General features: G+C 32.1%; 1 protein-coding gene and 1 pseudogene across 2 annotated transcripts; both read left to right on the plus strand.

The window, feature by feature from the left end:
- The first annotated feature begins 6,743 nt into the window (after positions 1–6,743).
- LOC109797330 (fatty-acid-binding protein 1) lies at positions 6,744–10,039 on the plus strand. Its single transcript, XM_020357339.3, has 4 exons — positions 6,744–7,248; positions 7,536–7,785; positions 8,958–9,049; positions 9,731–10,039. The coding sequence occupies exons 1-4, from the start codon at positions 6,894–6,896 to the stop codon at positions 9,862–9,864; spliced, it is 831 nt and encodes a 276-aa protein (XP_020212928.2). The 5' UTR covers positions 6,744–6,893; the 3' UTR covers positions 9,865–10,039.
- Positions 10,040–22,356: 12,317 nt separating this feature from the next.
- Positions 22,357–25,015, plus strand: LOC109795764 (fatty-acid-binding protein 1-like; annotated as a pseudogene). The gene is made up of 4 exons (XR_014434430.1): positions 22,357–22,968; positions 23,289–23,538; positions 23,950–24,041; positions 24,344–25,015. The product of XR_014434430.1 is annotated as a fatty-acid-binding protein 1-like (transcript).
- The last annotated feature ends 129 nt before the right edge of the window (positions 25,016–25,144 follow it).

Consider the following 25,144-nt stretch of genomic DNA (forward strand, 5'->3'; position numbering starts at 1 on the left):
TCTCATCTCTCATGATGTCTCTCTGAACAAATAAAAAATTAATTAATAGAAAAAAATGAATTGGAGAATGATGTTAATATCAGAGAGAAAATATTTTATTTTTTAAAAAGTTAAATTAAATTACTATAATATTCTTTGTACAAATTAACAAAATGAAAAAAAATGAATGGTTTTCTTGTCCTAAAATTTTGGTGTAGGTTGTTAACATACTCCAACTAAAAAATAAGTGGGACTATATTAACATTTCCCATATATATATATAGAGAGAGAGAGAAAGAGAAATGAGAGATCTATTTACTCCACTCAATAACTCATATTCTACGTTAAATTTTAACGATTCAACCGTTAAATTAAAAGTTTTTAATGCATAAATCAAATATAAAAATGTTTAAAAAATTTGAAAATTATTTGATATTTTGTTATATGAATTCAAATTGATGGATAATTATAAAAATATTTTATTTATTGATTTGAATATATATAATGCAGTATATATAATTTTCAAAATTTTTAAAAATTTGTAAACTTGATCTATACATTAAAAATTAAGAAGCCTTAATTAAATGGTTTGATAATTAAAATTTGATGTAAAACATAAGTTATTTAGAAAAAAATTACCAAAAAATTTTTGTATATAGAAGAAATCGCTTCTTGTATATGGAGGAGATCAAATGACGTGGAGTAAAAACCAAGAGAGAGAGTTTTCTAAACCAGATAAAATAGAGAAAAAAAAATATTTTGGTGATGATAAAATATAAAAAAAAAATCTAAAATTAATTAGAGAGACTTACATTAGAGTCCTAGAGTTCACGATTGGCCCATAAGATGACTTAATTGGACTACCTTTACCCTAGAATATGCTAGCCCAATTCAGGATGGGCTCCTGATGTTGGAATCATACTTGTGTTTTGGATTCCTATAGTTCGCCAAGTAATTTACACGCACAAATAGAAGGATTTATTTAAATACACTTCTGAAGATTTTCACTATTAAATGTGATACATTCATTCTGAATTATACCTTCTGAAGCTTCATTAATATTTATGTCATATTGATTCTAAGCCACTTTCTAAAATCATTCTAAATCAATTTTGTTTATAAGGTTTGTCATAATAAAACATAAAGGATTTGGACTCAACATTTTTTTTGTAAGTTAGGATCTTGTTCAGTGATCCAATTTGAATTGTAGATCATCATCTATCATGGATTGAAAATCATTAGAGATAAAAGGTTTTCAGGTAATCTTATTGTTGAATCAGATTTTAATTCAATTGTCAAGTTATTAGATGAAGAATGTAATCAGGAACACTCTTATTATGTGCTTGTAAATAAGGTGGTTAGTATGGTGGATCAAGAATATAATATGGAGTGTAAACACACTTTATAGTTAACAAAATCAAGTAATTGATAGGTTTGCTATACATGTATTCCAACTTTATGAGGGTGTGTATATTTTTTAATTCTCTCACTGACTAGATTCATTTTCCTTTACTTACAAATAATTCAGCTATTTCTTTCTTTCGTTATTTTTAGTTTAGGCTTTTAGCCCCTATTTTTAGTGTGTTCGGATTGATGGTGGAATATATTTGAGTTGAGTGAAACATTATTTAATTTAAATTTATGATGTTTAGTTACTAATTAATTAAAAACACTTTTAATTGGTACAAAACTCATGTGATGATGTCGAAGTATTAGAGAGTTGTTTTTATTTCATTCAAAATCATTTTTAACTGTAATTAATTTTATAGAATCATGTCTCTAGGACATCAATAAGGTGGTTAATCAATAAATTTTTTTTATGTGATAATGTAAAAGAAATTTATATACATCTCTACATTGAATTGGGTCTTCACTTAAGACCTTATATTCATGGAGATTTTATTTGAGCTTATAAACTCGTGTTCATTTTCTTATTCCAACAATGTGAAACTTTGTTTATACTCCAAAAATTCCCTCCTCAAATAAAGGATTAGAGTTTAGCATCTCTTTAAGTGGATGCCAAAATTTCAATCCATGAGTATTAAATGGCGACCCTTAAAACTTAGTCATCACTGCCAATAAAACTCTAGATATTTGCATTATCATTAGTTTAAATTAGTGGCATATGGTGTTTGACCTAACCCACATCAATAAAATACATCACTTGTGTAACATCCCAAATTTTATACAATAGGTTAATTATTATTTTATATTTATGAAAATTATTTTTTAATATCCTAATTTTTAGATAACAATATTCTCAATATTATTAAGTGTATTCTTATTAAAATAGTAATTGAAATTTTTAGTTATGATATATATATATAAATATAGAGAATAAGTATAATATTTTCAATATATATATATATATATATATATATATCAAAATTTTATTACAAAAATTTGTAGTGAAATAAAATTATAAATATTAGGTGATTCTATTTTATTAATTAAATCATAATAATTATGTTTTATTTTATAAAATCTTATGTTCAGTAAACTAAATATATATATATATATATATATATATATATATATATATATATATATAGGGAGCATATCAAGTGAGAGGGAATTTATTATGAGAGATGAGAGAATTAAAATATAACCCTTAGATTAACTAAAATAAAATGGTTTAGTGATTTGACTAATTGTGCTTAAGAACTACATGTACTGGGTCATGGGTTCAAATCCTACCATGGCCTTATATATTTTTATATAAATAATTAAAAAGGAAAAAAAAAGAATGTGCTACAATTGGGAATGTGCAGCGGATCTATATATATGCAGGGAATGTGCAGCGGATTTATGTATATATGCAGTTACGTGGCACCGGATATATATATACGTGGCAAAAGGCAAAGTAATGAGCATATGTGTAAGCATTTAAATGGACTCTCTATCTACCTACTCAAATTAAAATATAAGATAGGAAATGACACTTCATACACCTTATTATGTCACTGTTTTTTTTTTGGATTTTCAATTTCTATAATTATAATAGAGAGTTCTATTATAGAAATATTTTTCTATTGTAAAATATAAGAAAATTGGATTTGATACTAAACATAATATATATATATATATATATATATATATATATATATATATATATATATATATATATATATATATAGACACATAATATATATATAGACAGATAATTTTAAGCAAAATAAGAGAATCGTTTCTGGATTATAACTGGAACCTCCCTTTTTTTGGATCCATCTCACATCAATAACTCGACCCCTACCACCTATAGGTAGTTTTAGACAAGTTTCCTTTGAATCTAGAATGGGTTTTTTTTATTAATGAGATACTTAATGAGATAATAAAATCAAAGTTGATATATAACCAATCCATATTGATTTTAAATTGAAAAAAAAAACCTGCTTCATTCCAATTATAACAGCAATTGCCTTGATATGGAGCTGGAGCTTGTAACTATGATGAATACGCTAACTATGGATATGATGCTAGAAATAGACCGATTTTATATCACCTTTCAATTCGAATTAGCAAAAGCAATGTCTCCTTGCATAATATGGATTCCAAACTCAACAGTTACACCTACTTGTTCGACACTATATTTAGATTCTGCCCTTCGAAAAGGAACATCGGCTCTAACAATTCCATCCCCGTCTACCAAAACAATTGGAAATGTTTCAAAGCTGCTGAATCTGCACATGCTAGCAATACACCTGGCTGCAGTAAATACAGAGATAAGAATTATCATCTGATTACATATGGATACGTGTAAAATAAGCTGAAGGTACACTAAATCATTACGGGGATAAGAATGTTATCCCAAAGCAGTGAACTGAGTGAACTCTTATTTGCCTATAAATAGGCCTCAATTACACTAAATTGAGAGGTACGAAGTAACGGAAATAGAAACAAAAGAGAGAAGAGAGAAAAAGAGAAAATAGAGAAAGCCGCAACATAAGAGAATAAAATTCTGATAAGTGTGCATTTCAAGGTAAGGGAGAGGAGAACCTTATCTCTTTAAAATTTTATATATTATTATGTTTATTTATTTATGTTATTTTTTATGTATATTTATCTAGTGGGGTGTCCCTAACCTCATTTATTTGCTTAACCTATAATTATTGTTGTCCATATTAATTATTAAGGTGTTCATATTTTATATTGTTTAATTATTTTATAATTATTGTCATTTTTATTTATATCATTGGTACTTTAATATATTCTTTTTACGTAAATATATTTATTTGTAAATATATTTATAATCAACTATGATATAGTTGTGATATCTTGGACTCGTCTTGTTGTTATTTCTTCACGTATTTATGAAGATAAATATCGTTCTATGGCCATAGAAGATAAAGTTTGAATTATTTGTAGCTGGAGGTTTGACTTTAGAGATTTAAATGAGTGAGGAATGAAAGTGAAATATCTTATTGTTGGCTAAGGTGAAATATCCTTTTGTTGGTTGATGTTATGATGATGCTCATTTATCTTGACTAGTCACTACAAGTATAATTCAAATTTTATTGTATCATGAAAATCTAATATATGATCTGTATATATATATATATATATATATATATATATATATATGTTTAATATTGATTATAAATAATTTTGTATATTCTTTTGAATTATTGTATTTATTGGATATTGTTCTTACTCCTCTCTTTTCTTTGTTTTTTTAAAATTAAATATATTATAAAATAGATGGATTTACTTGGATTCCAGATCATTTTGCAGTTGTTATTACCGCTGTCCTACTTGGAAGAAATTGGAATATGGAGACTATTTGATGGATTTATTATAATTTTATTTGTCAATCATATTATTTCAATTGTAATTTTCTTTTCACTATCGATGTAATTATTGTAATAGAAGTGGAAGAAATAAATAACGTGTAAAATAGTAAATTATTGTAACTATTTTAGAATGATATGTCATGTATAATTTTACAAAATATTCTTTTTCTTTATCTTTATCTTTTAAAAAAAATATTGTTAATGATATTATTGCGAAAATATTATATAAGAAAATATATAATTATTGTTATATAAATTGGGCGTTACAACTTAACCTCCAAATTGTTCGAAAGATTTTCAACAAAAGGATCCCCATACATAGATCCACCGCCTCCATTTTTCAACACTCATCTGAGCCGATAACCTTGAGCTATCAACTATACCACTTGAAGTGCATTAGGGTTCACACACATCTCTACATTGGTACTATATTGTGTATTTAGAGTTTAAATCCTCATGAATTTGTTTTTGGTCAACATTCAAAAAATCTCTTTTCAATGGAGATTGTGTGTACTTATAAACCTATATTCATCCCCTTATTATAACAATGTGAGACTTTGTTTGATCCTAATAAGATTTTCAAGTAGCATTATTTTGCTCAATATTAGAAAAAGTAGAAAGCACGCGTGTGAGCCATGTGATAAGAATAAGGCAATATTTTTCCATCTTCACGGAATCAATCCTTAGGCATTCTTCCATCGCTTGAAATATTGAACCATTTACATGGTTTTAAACTACAAAAGGTACCCTTTTTGACAAGAGCTCATAGCATTTTTTTCACCTTCATACTTAACAAAATTTATGTTAGTACATAGAGAAACCAATTATCAACCAAACCCAAACATCAATCAAAATGCCACATAGCTCCAAACCATTATTTCCATCGAATCATTGTCATATTATCCCAACTGCTTGGCCTTAACTAAAGCATTGTGGGGTTGATCTAATCTTGCAATCTTGAGCAACCAATTTTCAGTATATGACTTTCATGAGGAAGTTACATGCCCGATAAGAAATAAAGCATCCAAAAGCATTCATTTGTGTAATTGATAAATTCTTTTGCCAAAGTGTTTCTATCAGTGTCTCTAAAATATAGTGTTGGGATCCAAGTAAAGTCCCACATCATTCAAACTAGAGGATGAACATGGATTTATATATACACAATTGCTTTCATTGTTTCTATCAGGAAGTTCTCTTGAGTTATGGATTTGGCTACACTAGGAAGTTCTCTCCAAACTGTTCTTCGTATACCTTTGCAACTTGGTGGACTATGTCCTTCATTACACTAGGAAGACATGTTCAAATAATGAATAATTATAATAGCTTATAAGCGACATAGTGCATTAAAAATAAAAATTTTAAACATTAAGATTCATATTACATCGATAAAAAGACATAGTGCATAGAAGTGACTAGAATGGGCCATTCTAACATTGAGGTTATGAGATAAAACTCAACTCTAGAATGGTCCGATTTAAGAACGGCTCACTCTAGATATAAAAATAATACACGAGAGTGCATGCAGAACATGCCGTTCCAGGTGCAAAATTCACATATGACCTGAACCCAAAACGAAAAAAAAAAATATGAACAGTAAACCATGCTAGTTTGATAAATAAATTTACACGGTTGCTATTTAAATAATTTTTTTAAAAGAATATTATTTATGTAAAAAATTCGATACGTCCGTGCCAATCCTGCATAAAAATTATAAAAAATAATAATAAAATAAAAAGTTAACATAACTCTCGATCTCACCGTCTCACCCATACCGCTTAGCTATTGAGTTAAGAAAAATTCTAGTTCTTCCGAATTGTATTCCGAAAATTCTTCCAAAAACCTTAAAAAATTATTTTAAATTATAAAATATTAAATTAAATAATTATTTTATAATAAATTTGTTAAAAATTATAAATATTTTAAACATTCGGTCCGAGGATATAATAATTCTCGAGTTAAACCCTTGCTTTGCCAACAGAAAGATCTTTTACTCTTAGGATTGGCGATGTTTCAAAAAAAAAAAAAAAAAGAAGAAGAAACCTATGATTTGTTAATGGGCGCGAGTGTCCGTGTACTATTTTGCCCTTCTTATGAGGTCTCGTACTCTGAATCAGTGAAACCAAAATGGCATTCATGCGCTTCCCTTTCTCGTTTTCTCCGCTCCGACCGCCTAAATTTCCTCGCCCCTTCACTGCATTTGCTGTAGCCGCTGCCGCGGTCGGAGCCTCTGCCGCGGTCGTTGCCGTCTCCTCCTCCGATCGCTCCTCTCTCTGGAATGCGATGAGTTCCGTGGTGTCTTCTCAGCATTCATCTGCTCTCTGGGGTTCACTCAGTTTGGAGGACAATGGTGTTCACGTGCTTGAGCGAAAGACCGGAGTCTCCTTCCCTTCCGCCCTAGGCCCTTCTCTCAAGCTCTGTGGAATTGGCTTACGCAAAAAAAGCGTTTTTGGATTGAAGAACATTGATGTTTACGCATTTGGTATGAAAAACAAAATTTATTTTTCCCAATTTAGCTTCGTACATTTTGATGTTAGGTCTCTAAAATTCTGTTGATTACCTTTTATTAGATGAAGTATGAGTGTGGGTGAGGTTTTGTTGTAACTTAATTTTTGTGTAAATAGTTTGTTTGCTAATTTGCTCTGACCTTCTTCTTGGTTGGACAGAAGGAAAAGGGAATTGTTAGTTTGAAATGTATATCAAATAGTACTAGGAGACAAACCAACCAAACTTTTATAATATTTGGTAATTTTGTGTCATTTGTGGCAGGTGTTTATGCTAATGATGAGGACATTAAGAAATATCTTTCTGAGAAATATGGGAAGTTGCCTGTGTCGGAATTGCAGGGTAATAAGGAGTTTATTGATGATCTTATGGAAAGTGATATACCCATGACGGTTAGACTTCAAATTGTCTATGGCAGATTGAGCATTGGTTCCGTGCGTAGTGCATTTGAAGAGTCTGTGGGAAGCAGACTGTGGAGGTTTGGGGGATCGGACAACAAAGAATTGCTTCAAAGGTGAATAATTTCTTCAACTGGCAATCTCATTTTCATATGTTGAGATGAGAATTTATTGCGTCATTATATTTACTTGTGGAGAAATTGTGAGAAATTGTGAGAAATTGAAGATTTGGGACAGAATTCTCACTTTCACAAAGGCAAAAATGTTTGTCAAATAAGTATATATGTGCATATCAATGTAACACTTCAGAACTCTCTTTTTAGTATAGAAAAGGTTGATTTTTGGTTGATAATAAATTTGAAGTTTTTTCATCTCTAGCTAATGCACTGTTTAGTTCAAAGCAAGGAAGGAATTTGAAATGGAGGGAAAAGAGGAAAGAGAGAAAATAAAGCAACTTATCGGTATACCCTTACTGTAGATAAATAAAGCTGTTAAACTCTAATGTTCAACATAAAGATAATTTAGTCAGCATACCCTAAAAGTTTTAAGTACCATTTCTTCCCTTGGAATCCTGCCTATATTGGAGGGGAGGAGAAAATAGGAAAGGATAAATTTTGGCTCCCTACCCTCCAAATATTTGAATCAAACAATTAGGGGAATCTCTTCTCCTCTGCTTCATTTCCATCCAACCAAATATTATGTAACTCAAAGATATTTTTACACATAAAAGCATTTTATAATGAGGAGGGTTCAAACGACACCGGTGTAACTTTAACTAAGTGTTACACCGCTCAATAACTTTATATTAAATATGAATTTTGTAAATCCAACCGTTAGATTGAAAGTTCATATCTCTTAGATCATATATATCAAATTTTATATTAATCTAAGATGATTTGATACTTCATTCTCATAAAACAAAATTGACGTAATATATATATTTCAAAATATACTAAAATATGAACACTTTGATTACCTTCAAGTTGTTGTTCAATTTTAACAAAATTTGACATATATGATCTAAGAGATATGAACTTTCCATCTAACGGTTGGATTTACAAAATTCACATTTAATATAAAGTTATTGAGCGGTGTAACACTTAGTAAAAGTTACACCGGTGTCGTTTGAACCCTCATCTTTTATAATTGTTTCAGATAAATTAACTTTGGTATACAATATAAATTCTTACTCAAGTATCTGTTCATGAAATGTAACTTTTCCATCCAAGTGGGTAAGAATTTTCTGATGCATATTATAATTTTGCTTCATTGACATACTATGATGTAGGTTCACTTCCCAGTTTAGAGATGAATTCAAAATACCTCGTGGATCTGTAATCCATCTCTCAAAAGAAAAGGGCCACGTTCTTTGCACTTCAAGTAAGTCATCTTTCTTCTTGTCTGCATTTCTATCTCAAGTTTCAGAATTATAATACAGTTCAAAATATTTTTCATGCTTCATGTGTGTTTTGTATAAGGAAAAACCATGTCTTAACAGTGATTCAGAAAATCAGTTGAGAACTCCTGCATATGTTTCTTCTCTCTACTTTTTTCTTCATTTAGAACTTGAGTCTAACCAAATGGGTGTCCCCGTATATGCTATAGTCCAAACTTGTTACATGAAACTTATGCAATGAACTGAAAGACAAATCCATGATCGTATTTTATTGATACCTTTCCCATCACAAGGAAATGGGTTGAATGAAACAACTAATACTGATTTATATTGGAACTGACAATTTGATAGAAAGTGTTTTGTCTCGGAATTCAGGTAACGTCGAACATGGATGATTCATATCCACATTTTATAATGTGCCCTGGATCTTTTGAGAAATTGGCTTTGGATCTGATATTAACAGATCTATTAGGGTCACTTTTACCCTTATTAAATTTAGCTAGTATAAATAGTTTGTGATGTATAAACGTTCTTTAAACAATGCAATTTAGCAGCTAGCATCAGGGGTTTTAGTCACTTGATGTTATTAATGAGTGTGCTTTATAGTTTTGCCATGGTGCATTACAACAAGAATTTGACATCAAATTAATTTGTTTTTCTTGTAGTTGATGGACAGGAAGTGGGATGCATCCAGAGCAAACTCCTATGTAAGTCAATTCTAGATTTATATGTTGGAGAGGAAGCATTTGATGAACAGGCTAAAGAAGAAATTGAGAACAACGTAGCTACATACCTCTAGATGTATAACGCCAAACTAAGAATCTTCTCTAAGACATAGATTCTATACCTTTCTCGGTATTGTTAATTTAAACCTGTTTTTGCATAACTTGAGCTCCAAGATTGTAATATGTATTTAGTTATATCTCTAATAATAACTATCTTACTCTAACATTTGTTTAGAGTATCGACTATCAGTTGTGATTCATTTGTATTTTTTCTCATTTCACACTTAAAAAAAATATTTGTATTTTTTCTCATTTTACACTTACCAAAAAAAAAAAAAAAAAGTAACTTCTAGGATCCGAATTCAGGAGGACTTAACTTTACAGCGGAGACAAACGTGTCATGTTTAATTTCCTATCCGGATTATACCGAGAACCCAAATATCTTAGTTTGAATTAGGTTAAGGGGCTTCTAATCTCACTTCTAGAAGAGGAAAATTTCTTAACTCATACTAATTGTAATGCATGAAACAGCTAGCGTGTGTTATTTTTGAGTGACCAGATTCCATTTGAAGTTATGGTTATTATTTCAATTTTCAAGCATAAGCAACTGAAAAATAGGAGAAAAAAAAATACTTTTATTGTTTTACACATTATATGCTTGGGTTAACAAGAACTAGATTTGTTTAGTTTGTGAAAATTCGATCCACATACTGTTCTTAATTATACTGCTTTTAAGTTAACTATTTTATGAAGACAATTTATTTCGAAGATCTTATGTGACTCGAGATTTACATAAGAATCTTACGCATGGTTTATGATTTCACAATTTACTTAATTCAATCATACAGTTTAAATAGTTGACTTATCATCTATGCCTAATAGCTATTTATGAATCGCTTAGATGTTATATTTGTGTTCTAAAATATCAATTAAAAGAAGTTCTATAGCACACAGTAGATTGGTGGAGCCTCTTGTAGCTATTTTAGTTAACGAGAAAAGCTAAACTAAGGCGCAGTCACTTAAAATTGGAACCTCTTGTAGCTCGTCTAGTTACCGAGAAAAGCTAAACTAAGGCGTAATCACTTAAAAGTTCTATGTATACAATTGGATCTAAAATTCTAATAATCTTTCTTTATTGATAACTAAGTTTTATCTTCTAGGTTTTACTCATTTTTCGTAACAAATTTACTAAAGGTCTCTAATTGAATCAACTTTCATCAAGTTTAAGTATCTTGTAATTAACCAAATTATATAGGGATACATGTTCAGCGAAAGTTTGTAACCTAGCCATCCAAGTGTCGTATTAGTAACATTTGTAACCGAAAGTGTGAATTTTACTTAGAAATTATGACTATTTTGACATTTATCTAATTAGGTTTAAAAGAAATATATTTTAACCTCTTAAATATTAAAGGAGTCAAAAGTATGTGTAAATAAGGTAGTTTATGAAGAGTTGATGGATTTTTTTATTGAACCCTTATTTTTCATGCAGATTTAATAAAGTCCCAAGATCTTTACAATTTTTCAAATTTGCTCAATCAATCTATAAGGGCTAAGCGGATAAAGGTAAAAAGCATGGTTGGTTGTAGAGAAAAATCCGCTCAAAATAGTTCCAAAAGGACATATCATATTTGGTGCAAAGAGAGGTGAAAATTTTGATCTTCAAAAGTTTAGTTGATTGAGTTTCCTTCATCATAAAGAATTCAAAAATCCTCTCAAACTTTGATAGAGTTGATGGAACTTTTCAAATAGTTGAGCAAATTGATCTCTTTCAAACTTACTCTGTTTTATTTCTTGTACCTATTTAAGGGATGAGGAGAGAGAAATTAATCACCAGACATAACAAATAACAAAGAACAAAGAACAAAGGAAGAAGCACTACAATAAAATAGATTTTTAGTGATATTTAATATAGTTTTTAGTGGCAATAAAAATTGCTACAAAATCTTTTAGCAGTATTTTTACAATAACCATTGTATGCAGTGTCGCTAAAACATTTAGCGGCAATTATTCTGAATGCTGGTAAAAATCCTTATAATGGTCGAAAAAAGTATAATTTTTTGTAACATTTTTTACTTTCTACTCGATGTGGGATTTGTAAGATGAGGATTATTTTTTACTTATATTTATATTTTTTAATTGTCTTATCTCCTAATTAATTATTTTATCAATAATCGATGTGAGATTTAGATTTTTTCCAATACACCCCTCAAGTTTAGGGACTATTGAGTTTGATAATGGTGAGTAATCTGATACCAATTTAGAATAGTAAGTTATAGATCTAACTTAACCCTACAAAACAAACTTGTAAGATTATTAGCCATTTATATACTCTTTAATTATCTTATTTCTGGTCGATGTGAGACTTAAGTTTTTCTAAATAAATAATTATCATTAATAGTAAATTTTGGTGTGATATAAGTACATTTTTAGTGACCATTATATATTAGTCATTAATATTTTTATTAAATAATAAAATAAAGGTAGTTAATTTATTGCTACTAAATAATTGTCGGTAATAATCAATTTTGTTGTAGTGAAGTAGAGTTGAAGAAAAGAAAACATGAAGAGTTATCTAGGGATGAGAATTCTAGGTTCATCTTCTCATTCTATACTTTGTACATGGATATTGCTCTCATTACCATGAGTAGTTAATCCTCTCTTTATTGGGGTTGAATGTAATCTATCAAACTGTTATGTAATTCTTTTAATTTATATGATTGTTTATATTATTCGGTATTAGTGACTTGATTATGTTCTTAATGCCTGAGGTGGATTAATCACTCATCTTTTGATGTTTGATTAATTAAGACTTTGGTTGGAAAACTTTGGTTGTTAATTGGACAAATTCTTGAACTTAATGCAATGACATTGATTTGTTAAATTGCGGAATGGTTTATTAAATTTGAATTCTTGAATTTTCTAAAGGAAAATAATTGATTTAGAATGACTTTAAAGAATTTAATAACATTGAGTAATAGAAATTAATCATATATAAATAATCTTAAAAGAGCATAAAAGTAAAATAAGTGAAATTCAATTTCAACAGCTTCTATAACTATTATCTTTTATATTTATACTTGCTTTCTATTACTAATTTACTTATCAATTCAATGTTAAATAAGCCAACATGATTATATTCAAGTGTATATCTTTCTTTTACAAATTTTAATTAGAATATTAGAAATTACAAAATATCTTATAAACTCGTATGGATCAACAATTTATATTTCAATTTTATATTATAACAGACTTGTTTCCCTTGTAAAAAAAACCAACAATAACCTGACCATCCAAGTACTCTATTAGTTACATTGCACAAATTAAGCTGTAATTTGCGATATTGACATTCGAATGCTTTTTTTATATTACAGTCCCAACTAGATAACATAGCCTTTTTACCAAGTAAAACACATCAAAATAGAAACTCGTGTTTCCAATTGCAATTTTGATTAAAACATAACATATGTACCTAAAAATCATCAGAACAAGTTATTTGCTTATTGTGGTCCTGCTTATATTTATTACACTATCTCTATGACTACATATTGCGTATCAATTTCTTTTTTTCATTTTTGTAAAGAAGATTCAAAGAAAATCATGTGCAAAAGGATTAATTCTGGACCCTAATAAACACATAATCATATTTGTCCAACACTCCAATTGTACCAACCTAGCCGAGCCAATGAAGTCGATCATTGATAGCGTTACTCAATCATTATAAAAAATAAATTAAATTTTTCCTAAAATTTTGTAATACAAGAATAGCCTAGGTTATTCTTCACAAAGGCACATATTTAATTCGTATTTTATCACACAAAATTAGTAAGAGTAAAAAATTCAATAAAAAAATATCAATTCAAGATTTCAATTTATATAATAAATTTTTCACAATTCAATAAGAAATTTGAATTCTTAATCAACCTAATTCAACACGAACTTAATCAAAAACGTAAATCTAAATCTTGATCTATGAAATCCATCAAAACATAAAATGCAATCATGATCTCACAATTTTAATAAAATTCAAGAACAATAAATGGTTGAATTAGGCAATTTAAGTTAATTTCGGTCTAAATCTAAATCTAAATTTAGATCTAAAATAAATCTTAAATATTTGTTCTAAATCCAAAACAAAATTCATAATCATAAAAAATGAAAGAAAAACTAAAACAAAGAAGAAGAGAAGCAAAGAATTCATTCAGTAAAAAGATTGGAGACTCAAATTTTAGCGTAGTTCTTGAAATCTAGAATCAATTAATGAACTAACCATACATCGTAATCATGTTGTAGTAATCCAATTCATGTAAGTAAGAGAGAAAGTATGTGTGAGAGAGACAAACAAAGAGAGAATTTTAAGCGACTTCTAAGATAAACAACTCAATTTCTAAAAAATGAGATATATGATATCAAGTGTACATCTGTTACAATTATTTATAAACTACACTAATGCGTCTAACCAGAGTAGTTAAAGACTTAACCCACCAAATCAACTAATTATATCACTAAACAAATCTTAATATTACATTCTAAAAATAAAAAAAAATTATTGTGCAAAGTCGCAACTTTACAATGCATTTTTTGGGTCACTTAAAGTTTGAACTAGCCTTTGCTCTCAATAGAGAAGTTGTAGAATTGTCTCTTATCTTTTCAGGGACACCAAGAGTTCTAAATCCAATGTCAAGAGCTCCAAATATGGCCTACATAAGAAACAAATGTTAAAATAGGAAAAATTACAAAAATTAATTAAAATTTACAACTAAGATCAAAATGAATCACTAGAACAAATCAAAGCTAATATATCACAATATGATATTAATAAAATTCAAATAAACTAGCACAGAAAGATATACAAAAATTGATTTATTAGCCATATATGTTACCAAGTTAACATGTCGATGTGAACTTGGCTATATATATCATCGAATTAATATATCGACCTATACTAAAAACTATAGAATACCTGTAATCAAGTCAATATATCATATCGATACTTATATAAAAGAGATAATCATCATAAAAGGAAGTTTATTTACACGTCAACCATAACCATTATAAAACAAATGTAAATGGAAAATTACAGTTAACAAGAAGAAAGGTACATACAACATAACGATGAGAACATTAGCTAGAGGAGATTGACTTGATCGTTGGAGGTCTTTTGCAAGTATCCCCACCGCATTTGGAGCAAAGGTTGAGAGCAATCCAATCCAATATCAAGAGACAAATTCAACAGAGGATCTTACATAATAAGTACTCCATCCAAGCTTGTTCTGGTAAGAACATTTTGGACTGTGGGGCCGAGGTAAACTTTCCTTCGGCAACTTATGGTATCAACCCACAATCATACCAAAAGTGCAACAAGAGCAATAGAATAAGGCGCACCAAGAATGGAGGACAATGCAACACTTTGATGTTTACTTGAACAAGTTGAACTCATGCGACAACAAAACACTGAAGCCTTGGAGACCATGTGTCGCAAGCATGAAGTCGATCTTCATGTATTACGCAATGAGAATATGAATTTCAACAACAACATCCACAAAATGAAGCAAGTCATCATCATGCACAAGAAGAGGAACATCACTTTCTTTCTCTAGCACATACACATTTCTCTGTGAATGAAGCCACAGACGCACAATCTTGACGCCATCAAGGTCATTTATTGAGTTTGATGACACTTGTTTGTTGATGGCATAATGGAAGTCCTTCTTCCATTAAGTTAGAAGTCACTCAATATTGAACATTATGATGATACATCATATCCTGACGAACACATAGATGCCTACATCACTCAAATGAATATATTCACAAATGATGATGCTCTTATGAGTCACATTTTTTCTACTTCATTGAATGGATCAACATTAAGTTGGTATAACAAATTGCCACCAAGATTTATTGACAACTTTGAAACCTTGGTGCAATGACTCACCACTCAATATGCTACAAGCCGACCTCATCATATCACTTCGGCAGCCCTCGCCAATGAGACAAGGAGAAGATGAGTCCTTATGAAAATTTATGGAATGCTTTGCAAGCGTATCTATAAAGATTCATAACCTTAATTCTGAGGTTACTCTACATTCAATGCTTATGACATTCAAACTGGGACCATTCATATACAGTTTATGTCATAGACAACCTGCAAACATGGACAAACTTCGTGCATGAGCGAATGGGTACATTCAGATGGAGGAATATGTCGAGTTTAAAGATAAAGTTCGAGGAAGAACATCTAATAAAGATGATTCTGGGCATAAAAAAAATTGAAAGTATATGGAGAAGTCCGATTTAAGAAACCTCGTCAAGGACGAGGTCCAAGGTATGATTTTTATACTCCATTAAATGCACCTCAAATCAATATCTTAGAAGAAGCTAACATGCAGATTTAATATCTCCACCACCACCCAGACATAATCCCAACAATGCGAACAAATCTAAACATTGTTGTTACCATAGGAATTATGATCATATGATAGAAGAATGTTGGACATCGAAAGATCGCATTGAAGAATTAATTTAAGCATGACAACTTGGTCATTATGTTCAACGATCCCAATCATATTGAGGTGGTTACCGAGGATAAGTCCGAGGTCGTGGATGTGATAAAGGTCAATAAACCCGACAAGATCGACCCTTAGGAGAACAACAAGTCACCAACAACACAAAACAACAAGTTGTTGAACAAAACAATGTAATATCAACACCATTACTGAAGGATTTGCAGGAGAAGGCACAACTAATTCAGCCTAGAAGAGACATTTATGAAACATTCACAATGTCAATTCCATGGTTAATATTCCTAATCAATCTACTCCACCAATCACATTTATCGATGATGACTATGCTAGTGTCAGTTTAAACCAAGACAATCCAATGGTGATTGTTGTTGAGTTAGCAAACTGGGAAGTACACAAAACGTTCACTGGCCAAGGAAGTTTGACTGATGTGCTTTATTGACTAACTTTCTTAAAGTTAGACATTTCACATACTCTCATCAAATTATATATAGAACCTTTAATTGGTTTTGCAAATCATATATAGAACCTTTAATTGGTTTTGCACGAAAGCGAGTACATACTTGTGACTATGTGGAATTTTTGACAACTTTTGGGTCACCACCAAATGCATGAAGAATCATGAACAAATACTTGTTAATTGAGGCTAAGACTTCTTATAACATATTTATAGGAAGGTCCAATGTTGAACCAACTTGGCACTATTGTGTCAACAACTCATCTAATCATGAATTTCCCATAATAGTTGGAAAAATAGTCTTTATAAAAGCCAATCAGAAACTTATAATGTTATTTTAAGAGAGATTGGTGATTTTTAAATATTAGAAGAGATATGTATGTCATTTTAATATCTTTTGAGAAAGTGAGAGTAATTTTTTTTCTATATTTTATTTTTTATTTTAGTAGTTTTAAACCTCTAAAATTTCTAGTAAAGAAACAGCTCTAAAAACCTTTAAAAAATGTGTGCTCCATATCTCAATTTAACGGATGGACTAAAATACAAACGTAAAAATCAAAGGACTACAAATGGTAAAAAAAAAGTTTAACATCAAGTGAGAAATAAAAACATAATTAATCATAATTTTAATTTCTTAATTTAACAGCAAAACCAATAATAAATCTCAATCCTCCATTATTTTTATAAAAATATAACCGAGTCAACACCTAGTCCACCCAAAGAGAACTTGATTCTACATTCTAACATAATAAAATAGATGTTAACATGTGAACCACTTATAGCATCATAGATTTACTGTAGAAAATACCCATTCATATGTTCGGTCCAATCATCTTTTCTTGTTTTCTTAGTTAGTAGGGAGATGCATGGAGATGAAGGGGATAAGTACACTACTTTGAAGCTATGTGATGAATAAAACTCAAATAAGAAATTTCAGCACCTAATAAAATTTGATAGGCCAGATTCTTTTTCTCTTTGATTTTATTCATTTTCAATAATAAAAAAAATTGCCGACAAGAAAACCGCAAAAAAGGGAAATAAAATCATGTCGGTGACTTGTTGTAGTGATTTAAATGATAACGTAAGCAGTGTTACGTTATAATGCCTAGTGCATGCATTTTACTGTAATTTGTTTTGTTTTTGTTTAGAGTTCCTGCAATTCACTTTCTCTTTTCTCCGTCTCCACTGTTAGATAATCTTAAATTTTAAGGATATTCGGGTTAGTTTATCTGTTTTCTTTTGAGTTGTTTGTTTCATTTTAGATAAGATAGTTTTTTATAAGATCTGTTTTGATAAGATATTTTGTTATCGTCTTGTTAATTCGGTACGTTGTACAATGACTATTTAAAGGTAATCTCTTATTCAATGAAAAACACAGTGAGTTGCTACGTCCACACAATATTAGTATCACTTGTCTCTCTTATTTTCTACAAATTGGTATCAGAGCTTTATGCTCTGAGTGCTGAGTGTGAGAGGAAAAATAGTGTGCGCCTGTGTGTGTTTTGAAAAAAAAAGAAAGAGAGAGTGATGACAAAGGTTGTTAATGGAATGACCGTACCACAACTGTCAAAGAAAACCAATTATGATAATTGGTGTTTACAGATGAAGACCTTGTTGGGTTCCCAAAGTCTATGGGACATATTGGAGAAGGGGTTCCAAGAACCCGAGGAGGACGAAGAACAATCTGTGGCTCAGATTGCCACATTGGAAAAGACACGAGTAAAGGACAAATCAGCTTTGTATTTTTTGTACAATGTCGTGGATGAATCAGGTTTCGAGAAGATTGCAAACGTTGCGTCTTCAAAGGAAGCATGAAAGATCTTGGAGGTTGCGCACAGAGGTAACTACCGTGTTAGACAGATCCGACTTCAAACTCTTCGAGGAGAGTTTGAGTGTTTGAAGATGGAGGATAAGGAACGAGTATCCGAGTACATAACTCGGGTGGAGAAGTTGGCTAACCAACTCGGAAGGAATGGGGAGTCAATGCCAGCAAGTAGAATTGTGGAGAAAATCTTGAGATCATTAACAGATGATTTCGAGAGTATTGCATGCGTAATTAAGGAGTCAAAGGACTTGTCAATTCTCTCAGTGAAAGAGCTCGCTGGGTCACTCGAAGCCCATGAACAAAGGAGGAGGAAGATGAAGGATACTCTTGATCAAGCACTACAGGCGCAACTTGACTTGAATGGAACTCGGAACACCCAGGGCCGAAGATCAAGAGGACAAGGACGAGGTGATCATGGAGGTGATCAAGGACGAGGTGATCGTAGAGGACGAGGTGATCATGGAGGTGATCAAGGACGAGGTGATCGCAGAGGACGAGGTGATCATGGAGGTGGACAAGGACGAGGTGATCGTAGCCAAGGAAGTCAGCCAAGGTCGGAGGTGGAATGTTATAAGTGTGGCAAACACGGCCACTACGCAAAGGAATGCAGATCGGCAAATTGCTACAACTGTGGAAAGTACGGTCACATAGCAAAGTATTGCCGAGCTAAAAGCCGAAGTGAAAAGAAAGAGAAGAATCTTCTCACAGAAGAAGAGGACGAGGAAGCAGGAATTTTGATGATGACGCAGAGCTCGGAGACCAAGCTACGTCCGAGTTATGCCTCCGAGGTTGAGCTAAACTTGAGTTGCATGGAGAGATCAGTAGTTGAGCTTCCAAGCTCAGATGAGAAGTCAGAAGCCGAGCTTGATTCGAGTTGCTTAAACAACTCGGTCTGGTACTTGGACACTGGAGCGAGCAATCATATGTGTGGAGAAGAAAGTTTCTTCAACGAACTCATCAAGGTGAAGGCTGGATTCGTTTCATTTGGGGATGATTCCAAGGTGGCGGTAAAAGGGCATGGAACCATCAAGCATATGCAGAAGGATGGACGAGTTGGAGAAATAAGGAATGTCTACTACGTTCCCGAACTTAAGAGCAACATCTTAAGCATGGGGCAGATGATGGAGAAAGGTAACTCGGTTCTAATGAAGGATCGAGTACTTTATTTGAAGGACAAGCATGATCGTTTAGTAGCCCGAGTAGAGATGAAAAAGAATCGGATGTATAAACTGGAGCTGAACATCCTTCAAAATAAGTGCTTGAAGCTGGACGTGAAGGATGAAACCATGATGTGGCATTTTCGTTTTGGGCATTTAAACTTTGGAGGCTTGGCCGAGCTATCAAGGAAGGAGTTGGTACTCTGACTACGTGGTGTTGAGTTTGACAAGAAGTTTTGTGAAGCGTGTGTACTCGGAAAGCATTCAAGAACAAGTTTTTCGAGCTCGTCCGAGTACAAAGCAAAGGAGCAACTTGGCCTGATACACACTGACTTGTGCGGACCGATCTCTCCTGCATCCTTCAGTGGTAAGAAATATTTCATCTCTTTCATAGATGATTTCTCTCGAAAGACCTGGGTATATTTTTTGCAAGAAAAATCAAAGGTATTTGAAGCTTTTAAAAGGTTTAAAGCCATGGTGGAGAAAGAGACTAACAAGCAAATTAAAGCTTTGAGGTCGGACAGAGGTGGAGAATTCACATCGGCAGAGTTTATGGAATTCTGTGAAGAGCAAGGTATAAAACATTTTTTCACAGCTCCATATTCACCACAACAAAATGGAGTAGCTGAAAGAAAGAATCGGAATATTCTTGATATGGTCCGAGCTATGCTTAAAGGGAAGAATATGCCTGAGAAGTTTTGGGCAAAGGCAGTGTAGTATGCTACATATATACAGAACAGGTGCCCACATTCAAAATTGGATGATGTGACACCTCAAGAAGCATGGAGTGGACAAAAACCGAGTATACATCACTTCAAGATCTTCGGAAGCCTTGCTTACGGTCATGTTCCAGCTCAGCTCAGAACAAAGCTTGATGATAGGAGCAAGAAGTATATTTTGATCGGGTATGATGAAAAGGCAAAAGCCTACAAATTGTACAACCCTGTTACAGGAAAAATTCTGGTAAGTCGAGATGTCCAGGTAGATGAGGAAAGTGAGTGGAGCTGGAGTAACTCTTAAAAGACTTCGGGGAGCTCGAACTTTGAGATGGAGAGCTCGGAGATAATAGGGAGAAGCTCGGATAGGACCAATGAGCATTCCGAGGAAGATGATGAACCTGAGCAGCTTAGAACTCGGAGCTTGCAATACATCTACAACTCCACTGACGAGTTACATGTAGTATGTCTATTGATAGGAACAGAAGATATAAAATTTGAAGAGGCCGTACTTGATGAGAGATGGAAGAAAGAAATGGATGAGGAGATCGGATCAATTGAGAAGAGTGAGACGTGGAAGCTGAAAGATTTACCCACAGGAGCTCGGCCAATTGGTTTGAAGTGGGTATACAAAAGGAAGACAAATGCAAATGGCGAAGTGGAGCGTTACAAAGCTCGTCTTGTGGTGAATGGTTATAGACAACAGAAAGGCATTGACTATGATGAGGTCTTTGCACCCGTGACAAGGATGGAAACGATTCGATTACTATTGTCCTTAGCAGCTCAGCATGGATGGAAGATACAACAAATGGATGTGAAGTCAGCATTCTTGAATGGGATGTTGGAGGAAGAAGTCTACGTGGAGCAACCTCTAGGGTACATGAGGAGAGGTGAAGAGAAGAAGGTGCTGAAGCTCAAGAAGGCGTTGTATGGTTTGAAGCAAGCTCCTCGAGCATGGAATGAGAGAATAGACACCTACTTTAAGAGAAATGGTTATGAACAATGTCCGTATGAACATGCTCTCTATTTAAAGAAGTGCAAAGGAGATATATTGTTCGTTGCTCTATACGTGGATGACTTGATATTCATGGGAAGCAAAGCTGAGCTAGTTGAGGAGTTTAAAGAAGTAATGAAGAGGGAGTTTGAGATGACCGATTTGGGCATCATGAAGTATTTTCTGGGTTTAGAGGTGGACCAAAGCACAAAAGGTATTTTTGTGTCCCAAAAGAGGTATGTCGAGGAGATTTTGAGCAAGGCAAAGATGCTAAATTGCAATCCAGTTTCTACTCCCATGGAACCTGGAACGAAGTTATCTAAAAATGGAGAAACAGAAAGAGTTGATGCAAGTAGGTACCGAAGCCTAATCGGAAGTCTAAGGTATTTGACAAGTACAAGACCCGACCTGATGCTAAGTGTGGGAATTACAAGCCACTTTATGGAGGATCCGAGGTATTCTCATTGGAAAGCATTAAAGAGGATACTAAGGTATGTGAAGGGGACAATGTCACTTGGATTGTGTTTCACTAAGTCGGACAACTACCGACTTATTGGATACTCGGACAGTGATTGGTGTGGAGATGTGGATGATCGGAAAAGCACAATTGGGTACGTATTCTTCATGGGAAACACGACTTTCACTTGGCTATCAAAGAAACAACCAATCGTAGCTTTATCAACGTGTGAAGCCGAGTATGTAGCAGCATCTTGGTGTGTCCAACATGCAGTTCGGCTTAGAAACTTGCTAAGCAAACTTGAGATTATGAAAGCTGAGAAAGTATTGATCCGAGTAGATAACAGGTCGGCAATCGAGTTAGCCAAAAATCCAATCAATCACGAAAGAAGTAAGCACATCGACGTCCGATTTCACTTCATCAGGGAGAAGGTGAAAGAAGGAAGCGTGGAGCTCGAACACGTAGGAAGTAAAGAGCAAGTAGCTGATATCTTTACAAAACCATTGCCTGCAACAACATTTCAGGAGTTAAGGAAGTTACTCGGAATGAAAGAAGAAGGAGAAATTTAAGCTTATGGGGAGTTTTGTTAGATAATCTTAAATTTTAGGGATATCCGAGTTAGTTTATCTATTTTCTTTTGAGTTGTTTGTTTCATTTTAGATACGATAGTTTTTGATAGGATCTGTTTTGATAAGATATTTTGTTATCGTCTTGTTAATTCGGTACGTTGTACAATGACTATTTAAAGGTCATCTCTTATTTAATAAAAAATACAGTGAGTTGCTATGTCCACACAATATTAATATCACTTGTCTCTCTTATTTTCTACATCCACCGCTTCGATTCCCTTCTCCTTCACTGCGATGAGTTCTGTCATCTCTTCTCACTCATCGATGCCTCTCAGTTTGGAGGACAATGGTGTTTACGTGTATGAGAGACGAACTGGAGTGTCCTTCCCATCTGCTCTAGGCCCTTCTCTCAAACTCTGTGGAGTTGGTTTGCGTAAAAAAAAGCCTTATTCCATTCATAAGCTTTGATGTTTATGCATTTGGTATGACAAAAAAAAAATTTTTTTTTTTTCAATTTAACTTGTATTTTCCGATCTAATGTCTCTACCACCTTTTTCTTTTGTTCTTCCTAGAATTGCTTTTACTATGGTTTTACCTACAGGAGATAACTCACATAAAAAATATCTAAATTAATTTCTTTTTATTAGATGAAATATAACTTTCTGTTTGATTTTATTATAACTTAATTTTTATGTAATTAATTGTTAGTTTGAAATACATAACAAATAGTGATATATAGTGATTAGGGGGGAAACCAACAATCAAAAGTTTATGGTATTTAGAAAATTTGTCATTTGGACAGGTGTTTATGCTGCTGATTTGGACATAAAGGAATATCTTTCCGAGAAATATAGGAAGTTTTCTGCTTCTAAATTACAGGGCAAAAAAGAGTTTACCGATGATCTTATGAAAAGTGACATATTCATGGCAGTTAGACTTCAAATTGTCCACGACGAATTGAGCATTGGTTTCTTGCGTAATGTATTTGAAGAGTCTGTGGGAAGCAGACTGCACAAGTTTGGGGGATCGGACTATAAAGAATTGCTTAAAAGGTGAATACTTCCTTCAACTTGCAATATCATTTTCTTATGTTAAGACTTAGTTATTGGTATCATTATATTTACTTGTGTAAAACTTGTGGGGACATTGCAGATTTGGGGCTGAATTCTCATTTTCACACATAAAAATGTTTGTCAAACAATAAGTATATGTGTGCACACTTTATAACTCTTTTTAACACTGAAAGTTAACTTTCAAACCAAACACTATGCAACTCAAAGACATCTCACATGCTTTAAACATAAAATGTATTTTATAATAGTTGTTGATGTATTAACTTCGATAATTTGTGGAAAATTTTATTCCTAATATATGTTCACCAAAAATAATTTTTTCCATCCAAAGTTGGTAAGAATTTTCTGTTGCATATTATAATTTTACTTTACTAACATGATGTAATGCAGGTTTACTTCACAGTTTAAAGATGAATATAAAATACCCCGTGGATGTGTAATTCATCTTTTAAGAGAGAAGGGTCATTTTCTTCGCACATTGAGTAAGTCATCTCTTTCCATATTTGTATCCATCTCAAGTTTCAGAATTATAATACAATTCAAAATAACTCTCCTACTTCATGATCAATTGATCGATTGTGTTTTGTATAAGGAAAAATTAGATCTTAATAGTAATTCGGAAGATTCAGTTGAGAATTCATGAATATGTTTCTTCTCTCTATTTTCTTCATTTAGAACTGAGTCTATGAGTCTAATTTAATGAGTGTTCCTTTATATATACGTTAAACCGTAGTTCAAACTGGCTTCATAAAATTTATGCAATTTATCTTATTTTTTTGTATAGTTAATGGACAAGAAGTGGGAAGCATCCATAGCAAACTCCTGTGTAAGTCAATTCTAGATTTATATGTTGGGGAGGAACCATTTGATGAACCGGCCAAAGAAGAAATTGAGAACAACGTAGCTACATATCTCTAGATGTTGATGTTAAACTAAGATTCCTCTCTAAGACATTGATTATATACCCTTGTCTCGTTCTGTTTACTTTAAACTTTGTTAATGCATACCTTGAACTTCAAGATTGTGATACTGATATGTATTAGTTATATTTCTAACTGTCTTTGACATTTGTTTAGAAAATAGACTATTAGTTATGATTCATTAGTATTTTGTGTTTCACACGTACCAAAAAAAAAAAAAAAAGAGTAACGTTTAAGGTCAAAGTCAAGAGGACTTAACTCTGTAGAGGAGGCAAATGTGCCCTGTACAATCTCCTATTCTGATTATACCGAAACCCGTACTTGGTTTGAATTAGTTTCAGGAACTTCTAATCTCACTTGTAGACGAGGAAAATTTCTAAACTTTCACTAATTAAATAAATCATGAAATAGCTCCGGTATGTTTTTGAGTACGCAGATTCCATTTGAGGTTAAGAGGTAATATCTTTTCTCAGCATAAGTAATTGAAAACAGAAAAAAAAAAAGAAAAAAAAAACTTTTACACGGTATGTGCTTCTAAGTAGGTTGATAAAGACCTAGATTTGTTTCGTTTGTGAAAATGGAAATTCAATCCTCGCATGGAGTATATAATGTCCCTAATTATAGTAATTTTCAGTTTTAAAGTTATTTATTTTGTTAAGACAATT

The sequence above is a fragment of the Cajanus cajan genome, chromosome 6 (assembly GCF_000230855.2).
Source record: "Cajanus cajan strain Asha chromosome 6, NIPB_CcT2T_4, whole genome shotgun sequence".
Classification (NCBI taxonomy): Eukaryota; Viridiplantae; Streptophyta; class Magnoliopsida; order Fabales; family Fabaceae; genus Cajanus; species Cajanus cajan.